This window comes from Nelusetta ayraudi, unplaced genomic scaffold, assembly GCF_046127955.1.
Source record: "Nelusetta ayraudi isolate G7.1 ecotype Tasmania unplaced genomic scaffold, CSIRO-AGI_Nayr_v1 ptg000084l, whole genome shotgun sequence".
Classification (NCBI taxonomy): Eukaryota; Metazoa; Chordata; class Actinopteri; order Tetraodontiformes; family Monacanthidae; genus Nelusetta; species Nelusetta ayraudi.
The window spans coordinates 1,538,243-1,554,987 of record NW_027466134.1 but is presented as its reverse complement, the minus strand read 5'-3'; the positions used below and the strand labels follow the sequence as shown (position 1 = coordinate 1,554,987).

At 46.3% G+C, this 16,745-nt stretch overlaps 1 protein-coding gene across 1 annotated transcript in view; it reads left to right on the top strand.

The window, feature by feature from the left end:
* Window positions 1-5,375: 5,375 nt before the first annotated feature.
* Window positions 5,376-16,745, top strand: part of gpc1a (glypican 1a) — a 38,371-nt gene continuing 27,001 nt past the window's right edge. The window contains exon 1 of the mRNA XM_076045516.1: window positions 5,376-6,167. Within this exon, the coding sequence (XP_075901631.1) occupies window positions 6,026-6,167 (142 nt within the window). The 5' untranslated portion in view covers window positions 5,376-6,025. The remainder of the gene's footprint in view (window positions 6,168-16,745) is intronic.

Genomic DNA, 16,745 nt, shown 5'->3' with positions numbered 1-16,745 from the left:
GTCACTGGACAGATTGTCCCAGTGTTAGCCCGAAAAAGGTGTCATGAACCCAGCCGCCGGGTGAAAGATTAGCGTTAATTGACCGATTTGGACGAGGTGATTTCGAGTTAAAGTTAAGGTTAAAGTTGGGCTGTCGGGTTTTTGTCACCCACTCCCAGCCGCTGAAAATCTGACAATCTGACGCGAATTTTGTCCATCTGAGCTGGACCTCGTTCAGTCAAAGCAGAGCAGCAAGTCCACTGGCGCCATCAGCAACCTTTCGCTTTTGCACTGTGCTTTGTAAAGAGATAAAAAAAAAAGAAAATACGAAATTTGAACAGTGACAGCGCCAGAGACTGAAACAGTCGAAGTAGCTCCTGTATCTGTCATTCTCTGTAAACTGCACAAGCCATACTGTTTATTCCTAGTAAGGCCTGTGTGCATCCGTGTACCAGTATTTCTTTGTTAGAGTGTTTGGCACAGGGAATGGCCACACGTATCAAGACAGCCTCTGCCTTGTTTACGTCGCTGTTGCTACACCAACGTGCCTCTGAGATTTTGAACAAGTCTTTCGGATTGTTTCGACACGTTGAGCCTCAGGTTTTTGCAGATGATTCCCTTGTATATAACTTGTTGGAATCAAACCACAATGCATTGGAATCATACGTATACAAATAAGCTTTTTTGTGGGGTTTGTTAGAATTAAAAGCAAAGTTTCACGTTCATGGAACCATGAAGGTGTTCTTGTGTAGTTGGGGAAGTATTTCAGTCTGGACCGAAGCGACTTTCCAGTTGTCTCCCTTCATTAGTTTTCTCACGTTTACACTGACTGACTTTGGCCTTTAGCATTGACTCCACGCTGTTTTCAGGTTGAAGCAGGTTCACAATGACCTGGATGCCAGCCAGAGATTCACTCCCAAGCCATTATGTCAGTGTTCATTGGCTGCTGTTCAGAGATCGTATCTTTAATGACAGATATTCTGGATTGAGAGTGGTAGGTATGCTGACATTTCATCATCTGTGAGATTTATCGTCTGGAGGTACCCACTGCTTTCCACTCTCCACTGTTTTTTTAAAAAAAAATGTTTTTCTATAAAATCTTTTCTTGGTTCTGTCCTGCTACTGCAGATGCCTCCCAGAATGACTGAAGGAAATATCTGTCATACTGACTTATAAAGGGGGAACAGAGTGAAATTGGAAGAAAAAAAACCTATACTATTAGAAGTGTGCGGGTCGAAGCAGGCTAAGCTGCTTTGTCTTTCATTATTTTCTCTCCTGACATCTTCATGTCTTCACGCACTTGGAAATACTGAGCGTGGTGACAAATCAGTTCCATGCCACAACGCTGTGAGACAAGCGTGCGCATGTGGAGAGCAAGGTGTTAAGGAAGGTGATGGGCGGAAAAGATTAATAAATGTTAAGTATTAAAGGATTAAGGATTTGCTAACGGCAGATAAAAGTGGGCATGGGGAGGACAAAACAGAGGTAGACAGAACTTTTTATCCTGTGGTTACTGTAGTTGCTGGCGCTTTATGTGGCTTGATGGCCTTTTAAAGATCTCAGAAGGGTACAGATTCAGTTTGAGTTTGTTTAATCTTTCTGTCTGTAACAATAGTTGGATAATAATGAGAATGCTTCACTAAAACAGCCTCTGATTGATACATAAAAAGGCTGTCTTATGTCAGATTGGACACAAAAGAAATTACACATTCAATTCTGAGCCAGCAAGTTTTGTCCAAGTGGTGTATATGACGCAACTCTTATGAACTGACCTGATATGCTGCTGTTGTTTTTATTTTCTAAAAAAAAAAAACACCTGCATTTAAAAGCTACCTGTACGTCCAACTCTCTTGCACCAACTGTCATGTGTCTTTTATTCTTGAGTGCTCCAACAGTCCAACAATCAAGACTGAGTGAACTGATCTGCCAGCTCGTCTTCCAGGGCTCCAATACATGAAACACATCAAAACTAATACGAGATGAAAAATAGGTGTGAAAAATGAGACGGTGAATAATTAAAATCCAGGAAAAAAAAATACAGAGAAAAGTCAAAGTATTGTCTGCACTAAAGTTCAGTGGACTTGTTTGTTTTCACACTTGAGATTCTTGAGAGTGTTTCATTAAAAACAGCTTCCCTTTCAAAGAGCGATGACTTCTCTTCATCTTGTTTTTATCAGTGTCCATCAGAAGTCAGGCTGCACCCATAAATTTCCATATCAGCGAGGAACAGGTGCAGTAAGTGCAGCTATCTGACTCGTCCGGGGTAACGGGAATGAAACAACACACCTCTCCCCATCAGCTAAGAGGCTGGTATGTGCCAATCTCTTTTAACACATTAATCCTAATGGCACTTAGCTTGCCAGGGCAATAAATCTTTGGCTGTATTAACACTTGCCCTGACTTTACATTATACTTGTGTGTATGTGTGTGTGTGTGTGTGAGAGAGAGAGAAGGGGAAATATTATCATTTAAAGTGTGCGTCTGATTCATCTTTTCAATGAGATGGCCCATGACGATGTGTCCTTCAAATGACCTAGAAGATTTTGCTGAGCCTGTGCAACATGAAAGTTGTCTTCTTTAGGCCAACAAAGTGGCAAGTAGCAGTTGTTAACTTGGGTTTATTTCTTGGTGCACAATTTAATGCTCTAATACACTCAGGTTTAGTGCGAAAGGAGGAGAGTCCTCAGGCCGGGAGGGTTGTCCTGCTAACTGAGGATAGGCATGAGGAGGGTATAAATGCCCTTAACATCACAAAGAGTTCGAGCACAAGCAGTAATTGATGGGCTTTTCTATTTCTGTGAGGTTCATTGTGTTGGACGGCCTTATTTTCTAGTGTCGTGCTGACGATCCACGCGTTCGTTGAATGAAGAGTCTCAGGGGAAGGATGCCGATTTCAACATGTCTTTAGTAAGCAAATTGAGGATGCAGTCATACAGAGCCCACAGTTCACCTTTTCAAGGCTCAGTCACTTTCCTCGTCAGATTTCTGCTTCCTGTTTTTGTTTTCTGTGCCGACCTGTGCATGACCCGAGCATCTTCGCTATGATAGCCGTTGCAGCAGCCTTCGTGTGACTTCCTGTTTTCTGTCTGCATAGAACTGCACAGTCTAGCACAACATATTTTGCGTGTGTTGCCCATCTTATGCATGGGTTAACTGTTTCAGCAGGTTACATAAGTGATTATATTATTAAGCGCAAGCATCTTGGTTAGCAATATTACCTTCAATTGACAGGCAGTCAACAATGGAAACAGGAATTTTCTGTAATCAAGACTTTAAATCAAACCAGTTTCTAGGCAATACACCATCTGCAGTGACAGGAAATTGAATTGTAAAGGAAAGACTGATTAATACCCACTGTTTACCTTTCTTTCCATGGTTATTAAGATGGGACTGCACATGGTATAGACTCTGCCATTAAGCCCTTGGCCACTCAGACACTGGATACACCCTTAAACCTATTTACTATTGCCTAGTGTCCCTAAACCAAGAGCATTAATATCCTGCTGTGTCCACCTAATGTCCCGGCAAAGCCTTCCACAACGGTTTGGAACCTGACTGCAGGGATTTGATCCCATTGAGCCAGAAGAGCATTAACTCAAACATTGGCTGATATGGCCTGACTTGCACTCCTGTTCATCCTGAAGGTCTCAGGTGCAGCTTAGGTCAGGATTCTGGACAGGTCAGTCAAGTTCTTTAATACTCATTTTTGGATCTGAGTTTGTTCAAGGTTGCAATTTTAATCGGAGCTTTGATTCACATTATAAATAACCTTGATACAAACCACAAGATATGATCTGAATGATTAGATATGAAATGATGTGTTCTTAACAACAAGAGGGGTTGTCCCCTCCAATAACTGGAGGTTCAATCTGCTTTGGGATCTGTGTTGGTACCAGTTCAACACCAAGATTGTTTTTCACTTTTTAAAATTGAAATTTTTTTTCTACACATACATGTACATGCAAATATCATGATAATCTTATTTCCACAAACTTTTTAAGGGTGAATCACCATAGGTGAGTCGAACATTTGGTCAACACTTATGAAAAAAAACACTGACTTCCAGAAAATGGCATATTTAGCACTCTGTTTACAGCTTGTTGCAAAATTTGGTGGTTTTAGCTTCCTGCTAAAACGGATGTATTGTTGTTGTGCTTTGTTGGTGGGTAAAAAAAACAAGCATCATCTAATACTTCGACCAGTCTAGTCGAGGAGTTAGTAAGGTGTGAGTTCCCTTTATGATATCAAAACACAAGGATGTGTTTCACATTTCTTTCAAACAAGCAAAATAAGGAAAGGGTGGACTTTTGTTCATTTCTTGGTAAATCCATTGACAGAATAGAAACACTTCATATTATTGGAAAATATTTGCAAAAAAAAAAAAAAAAAGTTTTGCACAACCTTTCGTGCTGCCTGCACTTCTGATTTGGATGTCAGGGCTCAGTCAGTGACCTTTCCTGGCCAGCCTTCGAACCCAGATCAGTGGCTGGGGGAGGAAGTAGGACAAGAAGATTGCAGAGTGTCTGACAGCTCATTGGTCAGTCCACCAACACCATCAAATTGAGCCAGAGGATGGCCGTGAATGCCTATACCACCCACCTACAGCACCCTGCCTGCAGGGATAAATAGCATGTCCAAAGCTCATTGTTTGTTTGCGTGAGTCAGGTTCCCTTATTAGAGAGCCACGTGTCTTTGATTTGCACAAAACCATCTGGACAGTCATGTTGTGTGTTCGCTCTGAAGCGTTTGACTGATGAGCCAGAGCTGCACGGATCAGTCTGTTATTTCCTCTTCAGGGAGACGTGCTCCAGTGTATTTCGCATTCTCTGTCATTTCCACACATTTGCTTTTTAATGGTCTCAATGTGTTGTTGAAACACAGTTTTGTTTTTGAAAAGCTGCATTCACATGATTGTTTTCATGAAAATGTTCCATTGCAAGGATGAGTTTAAAAACAACAACACCCTTTTCCTTGAAAATGAATTGTGTACACTGTTTGCAATTTCAATATGAGGATGTATTACATTTCACAAGGTTGCCTGCTAGATGAATCTGGAACACTGACTTGTTTATTTCATCTGGTGGAAAAAAAACAAAACAAGTGGAGGTGTGTCAAAAAATACACGCATTTCCCTATTTGACAGAACAAACCAACAACACATTTAAAAAAAAAACAACCAACAAAACAGTAATTCATTAATATTCTCCAGTTTTACGTTGAGAATCGATCATTCGCCACGTGTGATTCCAAGTGCAACCTTGCGGGGGCGCTGTTCAGCTTGTTTCCAGGGGCCGCCCAGAGAGACACATGCTCGCTCACGTTCGGTTCACACAAAGAGAGAGCGAGAGAGGGAGTGAGAGGGAGGGAGAGAGAGCGAGAGAGAGCGAGAGAGAGAGAGAGACGCTCCAAACTGCACACTACACACTGCCAAAGCCTGGAAGCCTCCTCCTCTGTCTGTCAAGTACCTACTGGCAGGAAGAAGCTCCCCGACTCTTCCGCTTCTCCTGGAAGCGTGGAAGCGTGAGCTGAGCGCGCCGGGATCTGCGCCCTCGGTCTGAGGAAACACCTGCGAGCGAGCGCGTCCCTCCCTTTTGTCTCTGACATCTCTGCGCCTTCTGCGAGGAGGAGGAGGAGGGGGAGGAGGTGGAGGCGGAGGAGGAGGAAGCGGAGGAAGTGCAGAGAGGAGGCGAGAGGAGTAGCAGCAGCAACAGCGGCAGCAGCAGCAGCGGCAGCAGCAGAAGCAGCAGCAGCAGCGGCTGTACCTGACACCTCCAGCCGCGCGTCGCAGCCGCCTTCCCCGCAACAAACGCCCAGGGGACGTCCGTCACCGGGGCTCTACCGCCGCCGCGCGCTGCTCCTCCTCTTCCTCAAGCGGTTCACTTCTTACACTTTGATCGCTTCTGCTGACCGAAACTTCCAGATAAGAAAATAAGCCGAAGCGAGGCAAAAGAGGGGAGAACTCCTGTGTGTGACTCGTCCGGATTTCCCTCCGATCTACCTGCGTGGAGAAGAAGATCAGGAGGAGGAGAAGGAGGAGGAGGAGAAGATGCGACTGCCGGCGCTCCTCTGCCTCCTGTGGGCTGCAGCGGGCCCGGCGGCCGCCGCGGACAGGAGCTGCACCGACCTGCGGCAGTTCTACACCAGCAAAGGGTTCACACTAGGCGGGGTGCCCCAGGCAGAGATCTCCGGTGAGTTGAGAAGACATCAATGGAATGAAAGAATACTATACCTACTGCACATAGACCTCTTGTAATGTCAGATCAGAATTGAACAAACTTATATTGGGATTGAAGTAAAGCTCATGTTCGCAGCTGTTGCCTCTTCTCACATTTGCAATGTTGCATTTTTTCCATCACTCACGTTGCAATATTCATCTCAACTCGCCCATGATGGTGATGTTCCTCTTTATTTTGTTTGAATATGAGTTGGATGCTAGTGCGCTTGGGCCAGGTTTGCACACTTCACTTCACCTCACAGCTATTGCTGTTATTACTGTGCAAACATTTAGCATCAACCCCCCCCCCCAAAAAATAAGAAAATAAATAAAATATTCTGTCACTGAGCAATGCACCCATCCCATCTGAAGAGCCTGCCGCACCCCCCACCCCCTCCCACCCCCACCATCCCTACCACCACCACCACCTTTCTGGGCCGTTTCCATTGTCTGCTGCAGGGCAGAGGTGCAGGTGGGTGTGAGTCCTTGTCTCTTATGTCTTATTCCAGGGTCTATTTCAGTCAGTTTCAGATCGTGTGCTGAATTTTGCTCTGCAGGTGTGAATTCTTCCCCACTATGTGGCTCATACAGGAAGAGCCAGATTTGCCTCCTTTTGCAAGCAGCTGTAACTTTGAGTCGAATGGCAGTGATGTGCTGGAGGGGTATTTTCATTGTCTGCTCTGGACTGCAGGTGTGTGTGTGTGTGTGTGTGTGTGTGTGTGTGTGTGTGTGTGGGAGGAGGTTGTCAGGGGGGTGATGGAGGCCTTGAGAGATGCTGAATTGACCTACATGGTCATTTGCATAAACCATCTAGTGAACCAGTGGGGGCCCCGAGGGCAGTGGCTGCTGAAGAGTGAGCGGGCTCGGCCTCAGTCTGCTGGAACAAAGTGGAGTTAAACAAGACGGGAGCAGGAGCAGACTTATTTCTTTATTACCCCCCTCCTCCCTCTATCCCTCCTACACCCACCTCCTCTCCTCCCCTAAGATTCCTTTTGTTTAATCCCAGCTCCCTCTCCTGTCAGTCAGCGAGCCATCCAGCCGTTCCAGCAATTATAGATGTAATCAATCACTGAATTTGCGCGGCTCCTCGGCTGATCAATCAGCCCTGGGAAATGGTGGAGCAGTCAAATGAGCGGCCGACCGAGTGATCTGCGCCTCCTCGCCAGTCGTAACCAGCGCTGATTGAACTGCCCAGCCTCGGAAAATGTTGCAAAAAAAATTGAGTAAAGAAGCAAAAAAAAAAGTAAAAGACAAAAAAATTAATGAAAACAAAAAAACCCCCGCTAAGGTGAGAATAGTGAAATTGAGTTGTGCGATTGCTCTTTTTAACGCCTCTGGGCATCATTGCTTCCCCCATAGGTGCACGAGGAAGGCGGCTGGGGGGGTAAAAGAGATCGAGGACGTTAATCCCGTGCCCGATCTGAAGGTCATTCTGTGGCGCGCCAGTGAAAACAGACGCACGCGTGGGATCTTCCAGGCTATTAAGAACGGGCGGCCCGTGAGCGTAATGCGCCCGCTCGTCTGGGTGGCGGCGAGACCGAAAAAAAGGCTGGCAGACAGACAGACTGACAGACAGACAGACAGACAGACAAGAGGAGATGAAAAAGAGGAGGACGAGGGGATTGACAGAAAAAAAAAAGGGAAAAGTGCAGAGAGGCGAGGCGACAGAAACAGAGCGTGTGAGTCACTCAAGGTTTCTGTCTGTGTGCCACTCCCCCCCCCCCCTCCCCCCAACCTTCCTCCTCACCCCTCCCTTTCCATTAAAACCTCATCTTTTATTGACAGGTGGGGGGGGAAAAAAGGGGACAATGCTTCACTCACTCGGACCTTGATCTGCTCTGGTTTATCTGAGCAAGATTTTCCCTCCTCACACAACACATAAAACATGACAGCAGACAGAGAGGTGATGGAATGACGGCGGTCCTGCAGCACAAGCAGGGGATCTTCCTCATCTCAGCACACACACACACACACACACACACACACGCACTTGCACCCAACCAGTTGGGTAGAAAAAAGCTTTTTTGTCAGAACCACTAGGGAAGATGAACAAACAGAGATATGTTGCCGAGGCCTTTCTGTTCCGAAGGTGGAAATATCCCTTTTCTTCCTTCAGACTCCGTGTGTGCAGCCTTCGCATCCTGACAAAAACAGTGTGAAGGTTGCACCCGCCAGAGTGAAAACTTTGTGCTCTTGTCACCGGCAACATGTCGTCTCAGACTGCGACGCCTTTTTTTCTCGAGCGGCAGAGCAGAGTGCGGCGGCTCTGTGGCCTTCTGCGCTCGTACACATCTCTCACATCTGGGAGAACAAAGTCTCAGATTTGGGACGCGAACCAACTGTTGCTGCAGTCCAGATCAGGTCCAGAGTGACTTTTATGTGCGGGGAGCGACAGCAGGGTGAAGGATCGAGCCAAGTTGTGGAGTGAAGTCCAGGCCCTGAACAGCCAGCCAACCCACACAGCACTGTTTCAGCACCAGAGTAATATTTCATAATGTGGAATTTGTTTCCCCGCAAAACTTTCTTATAAAAAAAATAAGCGATAGCCCCATTGTTCCATTTCAATGGATTCATAAATCAAAAAAGCCGCCCTTGTTTTCTCGGATTCCTCACACCGTTCGCGCGAGCGGCGTCTACATATCACTGGAGGAGGTTAAACGAGGTTCTGAGGAAGATGTCGAGCAGAATGTTGCTGTAATTAGTGCGGGAGCATCTCTGACAGGAAATTACAGTCCTGGAAGCGGCCGCCAACCGACTCTCGCTGGCTGTTTCTTCCAAACCCACATGCTGAGAAATGCTTTTACACCCGTTTGCACCCCGCTTCCCACCACACCTCAGGAATCCACCGCGTATTACACAACTCTGCAAAGCGAGAAAAATAAAATTAAAATTCCCGGCGAATTTTTGGGAGGCAGGATGTGATTGCGTTGGTGCCGCTAATACCTTTTGGTCAAAGTAAACAGTCTTTCATGTTGTTCTCAATCCCCTCTGACAGTTCTGAATACCTTTCCCCCCCCTCTCCCCACCTATTGTCCTCTTGGCTTAACGCGACGTGAATGCAAGTCGTCTTTTCCCCGCCGTCTGCCCGTCTGTCTCCGTGCCTGCCGGCGCTTCTCCGCTCTCAAATGTGCTGCTTTTGACTCGGCCCGGTCGTTAAAGACCAGCCACGGGGGTGAGCGAGGGGCTGCGTCGGGGGGGGGAGAGAAAAGTCAGCGAAAGCCAACACCCCCTCGAGGAGGGAAAGGCAACGACGCCTTTAGGTTTCACTCACACGTGCATTGTTGTGGAGCGGCACACACCCATGTGATCGTATGACACCCGGCGACAGCGAGATCCTGCGCTTTCACGTTCACCCTGTCGGCAGGTATTGAGTTTTGACGCCTCTCACTGTGTGTGTGAGTGTGTGTGTAGATTGTGCATTAGCGGGTTTGAAAGGCGGGGGTTGGGAGGGGGGCACTGGGAGGACGCGGTGTCAGAGTTTAACCCGATACACTGCGTTTGAGGTCAGATTGCTTGTAGATTGAGATACATTGCAGTGGGAGGTTAGCAGTCGATAAGTGGAAGCTCAGCCAGGGAGCTTCCATCCATTTACTTCCACACAAAGTCAATCTTGAGGGTCTTGGTACGCAGCGTGCAGGATAATTCAGCGGTGAAGCTTTTATTTTGGTAAGGAACAGACTGTTGGAAAGACCTCGAGTATAATAGAAAATTCGTCTTTCCCCATGAAGGGCCTTTCATTGAAGTGGCGGTGTTATGTAAAATTCCCTTCACCAATGTTATGTAGTTAACGTAACTAAATATGCCCCTAACTTGTCAATGAACTCCCCAGAAATGAGAAAAAGATAGAGATCCATTTTTTTCCATGATGAATTGAATCTGTTGCAACGCTCACAGATAGAAAAAGAAGTAATGGAGAGAAAAATGAACATTAACACATACAGTATGTTGCTCCGTTAGAAGGAAGATGTTTCATGTCTCAGGTGCACTCGTGCTAAGACACAACACAGCAAATACAAACAGCAAAACACACAGAGTAAAAACACTCAGTATGTAAGTATGATGTACGCTGATGCATTATTGATTGTTGATGCTCAGGAGAGGGCATTACCTCGTCAATGAACTGAGTCCATTTCAGTACGGCTACTGCGGGTTCGAGTAGTCGTCTGTTTATTTATATCTTGCAACTACCAAAACAAAAACAAACCAAAACGAATAACCCGTTAAATGAATCTGTCCCTCATTTGTCCATCCATCCATCCATCCACTTCTCCACCCTGCACTCAGGGTTGTGAGGGTCTGCTGGAGCCTCTCCCAGCTGTCATAGGGTGAAGGCGGGGTGACACCCTGGACAAGTTGCCAGTTCATCGCAGGGCCACGTGGACACAAACAACCATTCTCGCTCACATACACACCTGCTGACAATTTAGAGTTTCCAGTTCACATCAAATGCATGTTTTTGGAGTGTGGGAGGAAGCTGGAGAACCCAGAGAGAAGCTTCGCAGGCACAGGAAGAACACGCAGACTCCATGCAGAAAGGCCCCAGGCCGGGAATTGAACCTACAACCTTTATGCTGTTAGGTGACAATGCACTCGGTGACACTGCAGCACTGTGTCGCTCGTCTTGTCTCTTATTTGTATCTGAGTGAAAAACTTTTATGTATCAGATAATAGCAAAAACAAAGTGATTTAATATGTTGGTGTTCTTTGTCCAAATGAGATAACTCTTCATCTTCTTTGTGCTGTGAATTTTATCATGGACCCTATTCAGTGCTTTTCCTTATTTAAATAGCTTTTTAAAAAAAAATGACAACATACAGAACAATAGGAGCTCCTCCATGAAATTTTAGCTTTGAGATAGAGTCTTCCTAACGGTCTTCCTATTACAGCGCTTCAAAGCGTTCATTATCTTTTCTTTAAACCAAAATGTCCATTGTGATCAATGCAGGGCTTAACAAGGCAGCTTGGTAACCAATGGATTGACGGCATACGCACCTTATTCTTAGTTCTTACGGCCTCTGGCGACGTGTCTTGATTGTGTCAGTAATTTTGACCTCACCATATTAAACTGAGATTGGGGACTTTCTCCAGTGTTTCAAGGTCAACACAATCTCATTCCGTTCCACCTCTCGTGTGATCCCTCTGTCTTTCCAAAGCCACTCTTTAGTTCACATCACCCATGAGTATACGGTCACATCGCTCAGCTGTGCGTGTGCGTGTGAGCTGACGCAGACGTCGATATTTTCCAATTTACCTGCTGCACATGTGGAGATGTCGGTCCTTCATGTACGCTGCTGGTGTGCCAGGGTTCGCGCATGTGTGCCGAGCGCAGAATTGATACTGTCCGTCATCTGCCACTCATCACGCGCTCACTCGGGCGCTGGCGCCACCAAGTGGAACGGCGGATAGCCGCTCGACACGCTCCACTCCTAACTTCTCCCCCGTCTCGATCCGTCCTCCGTGCTGAGGGGGGTGGAGCGCTTGGTCGGCGAGACCCGTGAAAGGCGGCGGAGTGAATCTTTCATGACGTCTGAGGCGGTGACACGAGACCGAGACGGACAGAGATGCAGGTGAGAAAGGCGACCGGGTGGAGGAAGTGCGGGCAGAGCGGAGAGGAAGAGGGTCACCGGCTCTGTTTTTCACTGTCACAGCTTCATTCCACCGGCTCAGATGTGGATGTTGCGACAAATGATCTGAATGAGTGCAGCCCTGACGTGAATCTTCATATTGGAAACAAAAGGAGCAGGATGGACGTGAATTAAAGCTCTATGCATATTAATGCTCTATGTTTGTTCTCTGGTTAAAATTGTTGGACTAATTTGGCAAACTGCTTTCTGTCTGGAGCAGTTACATCACATCCGTCGGCTTGGGTGGCAAAATAGATTGTGACAGTTTTGGGTGGAATTGTTATGTGTATAGTATATAGTGGTCAAGATGAACAATGGCAAGCTGATCACGTCTCCTTGATACACTTAAGGCAAAGTGCTGTTAGCACTGGGCTTTTATCGAATTTGGGGACGTTTATGCTCCAGCAACCTTGGTGTGATTTTCCAAATCCTCGTCCTAAAAGGTTTTTCGTGTATAACATCAAAAGTGGAATCGTACACGAGAACACAGGCTTTTGTGAGGCAGCCAAACAGGATTATGTTCTAGAAAGAACAACCATGAGATGTCGGCCTAAGTGCAATGCAGAGCCCTTTCCCCTCTTAGCTTGCTCTGGCCTTGTCTGGTTACACTGGTCATTGGCAGTAATTCAAAATCACAAAATACATACATTTTGTGTTTTACTTAAAGTCTGGAGGAATGGAAACACGACCAGCATTCCTCTTCTACTGATGGTCTTTTAATTGGATTAGACCCAGCTGGCTTAATAAATTCTATCCTATGAATCTGAAGGTCTTGGCCAGGAAGAGTCTGGTGGAAGTGGACTTGCATAGTGACATTCATTCAACTCATGATCAAGTTACTTAGTTAATTGGGGTCAACCAGCTGACAATATTGGAGGCTGTTTTGGTTTTCTGCTCCACAGTCGTGTGGAACATCAGGGAGGGATCACTTTGTTGTTGATGACGTCCAATCTTGTGACTCGCATTTACAGTCAGTCAAGACAGTGAAGGAAACCAGACAGTAACACAAATCCACAACGTGTGAGTTCACTCCAACTTCAACTTCATTTCTGTTGTAGATTTAACAGGACCTGCTGAAATAATGTGCGTGTGGAAGAAGAGAATATAATGAAATAGCCGCAGCACGTTTGGCGTCGGAGTGATTTGTTTGTTCACAGCTGCGGGTGAAAAGGGGAGCTGCGTTGAAACAAATTGGAGCTGTTGCTTTTCCCACAGGGTTAATGCGGCCATTGACTTGATGTGTTTTGATTCAAATGCAGCGAGAATAGTCGTCACACCACAGTGACGTGCAGTCTGGTCTCGTCGTCGCAGTTTGCTGCCAGCTTTCGTTGGGACGAGACACTGAAGGAGTGAATAGAAACAGAGAATCGTGACTTGCGGCTCATTGAAAAGACTGAATAGAGTTTTTGAACAGTTAAACCACTCCACATTCACAGGACTAAGAATGGTTGAGCATGCTCCATGAGTGGTGCGATACAGTCAGATGAATACAGTGCAGGGAGGCTCAGCGCTCTTTATAAACCGACGGAATGATTCATCATTTCAAAGAACTTTATTTGTTTTCCTCTGGGTGCGTAACCGCCCTGTGATCCAAAAAAGCACAGATCAACTCTCCGCACGCGTGGAAAACAACTCAGCTACAACTTACGACGTTGCGACATAAACAAGCAAAGCTGACGAACGCAGGGGTGAGCGCCCCCTCCCTGCATCCCTGTGATCATCGCTTTGCGAGCGGAGCAATGAGAGGGGCAAAGACCGAGGACCCGAGGAGCCGCTCGATGCCTCGGCATCAATCCTCGCACCCCGATCAATGCAGTACAAACCAGTATCGTTTCTCGATAGGCCCTCCTCGCTGTCCCTCCCCTCCCTGTTTCACACCTCTCTCTGCTGCTCACCTCCTCTTCCTTCTCTTACCAGGCCCTATTTTTACCCCACCCCACCCCACCTCGGGCCGGTTGACTGGGAAATCCGAGCGTCTGTCTGTTTTCCAAATGAAAAGATGAGGTGTTTGCTCGATGCCGGTTGCTTGATTGCTTTATGAGTCAACGCTCCCTCATACATATGCTCCACGGGGCTCGCCTATATACTGTATGTGTGTGCGTGCGTGCGTGTGCATGCGTGCATGCGTGCGTGTTTGTGTCGTGGCTGAGGAGATTTAGATTTATTGGTGTGAGAGGCATTTACGTGGTAATCTGCTGCACAGCAGGTTTTACAGCACGGCAGTGGCGACTCCATGCGCGGTTTACGACCAGATTTGTCCCTGCGCAGAATGCGGGAAAAGGAAATTGATCAACCTGTAACAATTTAAACAAGGCAAATAAAGATCAATCAATGAGTGACAGAGATTAACCTTTGGAAAACAAATCATGCCGATACTTTTATTTTTTTCCCCCGTAAACTCATATTTTCCACTACGAAATTGTGGATTAGGGTTGTGTAATACACTGTAATGTGTGTGTGTTTTTTTTTTTTTTTTTTTTGTACATTTCTCCTTACATCTTAATCTCTGTATATTTAAAGTGTCAGAGGACCAAGCAGACCAGGAGTAGCGGCGCCTTGCTTTGCTGTCATTCGCACTCGAGGCGAGGCAGGAGCTTTTGCATTGTGCGCCGGCAGCGGCGGCGAACGGAGACGGGAGTTGGACGGGATGTGTCAGCTTAGCGCTGGCAGCTCTGCATATTAACTCTCATGGCTCGCAGTTTGTCATTTCAAGGAAGAAGAACATGCGGCTTCCTTTTCCTCTCAGACAGACCATAAAAAAAAAAGTGCACAGTCAGGCGTTTCAGGGCCTCTGAATGGCTGATTTGGATGATCTCGTTCTTACAAACGTTAATGGCTCTGTAATAAGAGTCTTTAGTCTGAGACACTTTGTTAAAAAAAAATGAAAATGAAACCTGAATGGAACCTGTTTTCTTTAAGGGTGGTGAGTGTGTGAGGCAGCTTGGTTGTTCGAAGTTCTCGCACATCCGTCTTGAAAGCTTCTGTCTGAGTTGTTTTCAGATGGAGAGATTTATGGTATCCTGCTTAGAAAGAAAGAAGGAAACCAAAAGGTTTTCTTCTTTCTTTGACTGGCATTGACATGGTTTTGCAGTGGTCGGTAGTGTTGCCTCACAGCAAGAGGGTGGAGTTTGCTTTCTCCAGGTATTCCGGCTTCCTCCCACACTTCAAACATGCACATTGGGCTAATTGTTGACTCCAAAATGTGGTTTAAAAGGTGTAAACCTGAGTCCAGAATGCTTGTTTGTCTCTGTCTGTGTCCCAGCGATGAACAGGGTGTAACTCTGCTTTTACAATACAAGGCACCTGGGACGGGCTCCAGCACCGGAGCCACTTTTTCTTCAGGCTTGTCTGTGGGCTGTTTCCCAAAGGCAGATGTAAAATTAATCCCAAGGATTTGTGAAACATTCCATCTGCTGATCTGGTTACCTTCAATTGTAAACCAAACGATGCCAGTGTGGCAATATCCTGGATCCAAACCATCAGTCGCCAGTGAACTGAAATTCAGGTGAATGAAAATAAAATCATTTCTGTCAGTTTCCTCGACACGCATTCAAGTTTGAGCACTCATTTGAAGTGCTCTTTGTGGATTCGGCAACTGACGGAAACAATCTTGGTTGATCGGCGCCGATGTCGTGAACGGGTAACTCATTCGCTTGTCCTGTCAATGTGCCGGTGCGAACTTGTGCTGCTAATATGTTTGGTTGTGTGGTTGAGTGAGTAAAGAGTTACTTTACCAAGCAGTACTTGTTGATCTCTCTCCTCCATTTCCCCCTCCTTTGCAGATATAGCTGGGGTGTTGCAAACCGTTAGCATGTAAATGTTGCTTAGCAGTCGTTATGTTGCTACACGCCACGTGCCATGGTCGCCCTATTGTGTAGAGCTGTTTGGCATCTAAAAGATTCAGTTTTATGTGCTTCTACTCAGTGAATTAGCAGCTCCCGCGTTTGTTCAATGTCCTGTACAGCCACCAGGAGAGACGTTATGTAAATTACAGCTAATCATGCAGTTTCTAAGTATTTTCTTCAAACCCCAGCAGGGTTTTTTTCTTTTTTTTATCCCCCGATTTATAGCTTCAAACGGTCTCTTTGCAAGAAAGTATTGGCGGTGCACGGGCACGGCTGAGGTCGTTTTTGCGTCTTAGTGTCCCGACTGTGAGGTCAGATCTGCACACACAAGCATCGCAAAAGCGCTAATAGGATCACCCATGGCAGGAGTTTCCCAAAGGCGGATCTCATTAACTGGATCTCAGCGGCAGGTTTTGTCGCCATCTTCAATAATTTGCAGTAATTATTGGGCTTTAAAGATGATTGATTTTAATGTTGCGCGTTTAAAAGGTCATATCATCGGAAGGCCGGGTTGCCGCTGCACCCTAGCTAGCTAGCTGTAGGTCACGGAAAGGAGCACGCACGCACACATGCATGCGTGCACAAACACACAGATGCCTCCGCTGAGGGGTTTGGCGAGGGAGCTTGAGACCAAATGCTGCATGGATATATAAAAATCCATTACAGTTTGTGTCTCCATGCGTTGCAGCTTATGAGGATCGGTGGCGGGCGAAGCCTTGCTGTGCTGGTGTTTCCCCGAGTTTTCCCCGCAGCTAGCCTCTGTCATCCTAAGAAAAAAAAAAGGACTAAGTGTGAGCTTGGAGGCTATTTCTCATTATTTTTTATTGTTATTTTTTATGGCTTTCCTACTTTATGAGATAGTTTGCCTTCGGGAGTTGCTGTTGAGTTCATTTGATATAGGTGGCGAAATGCATTAAAAAAAATAAAACTGCTCCTTGGCTCATAACATTTCCGGGCCTCAGCATGCGACACGTCCTGACGATGCACCAGGGTATCCGGATGAGTTTTCCTTGAAATGTTTCTCACCACTTTTGGGGGCCCTTGCCCAAACACGCCGCAGGAGACGTAACAATAGGATTCTGT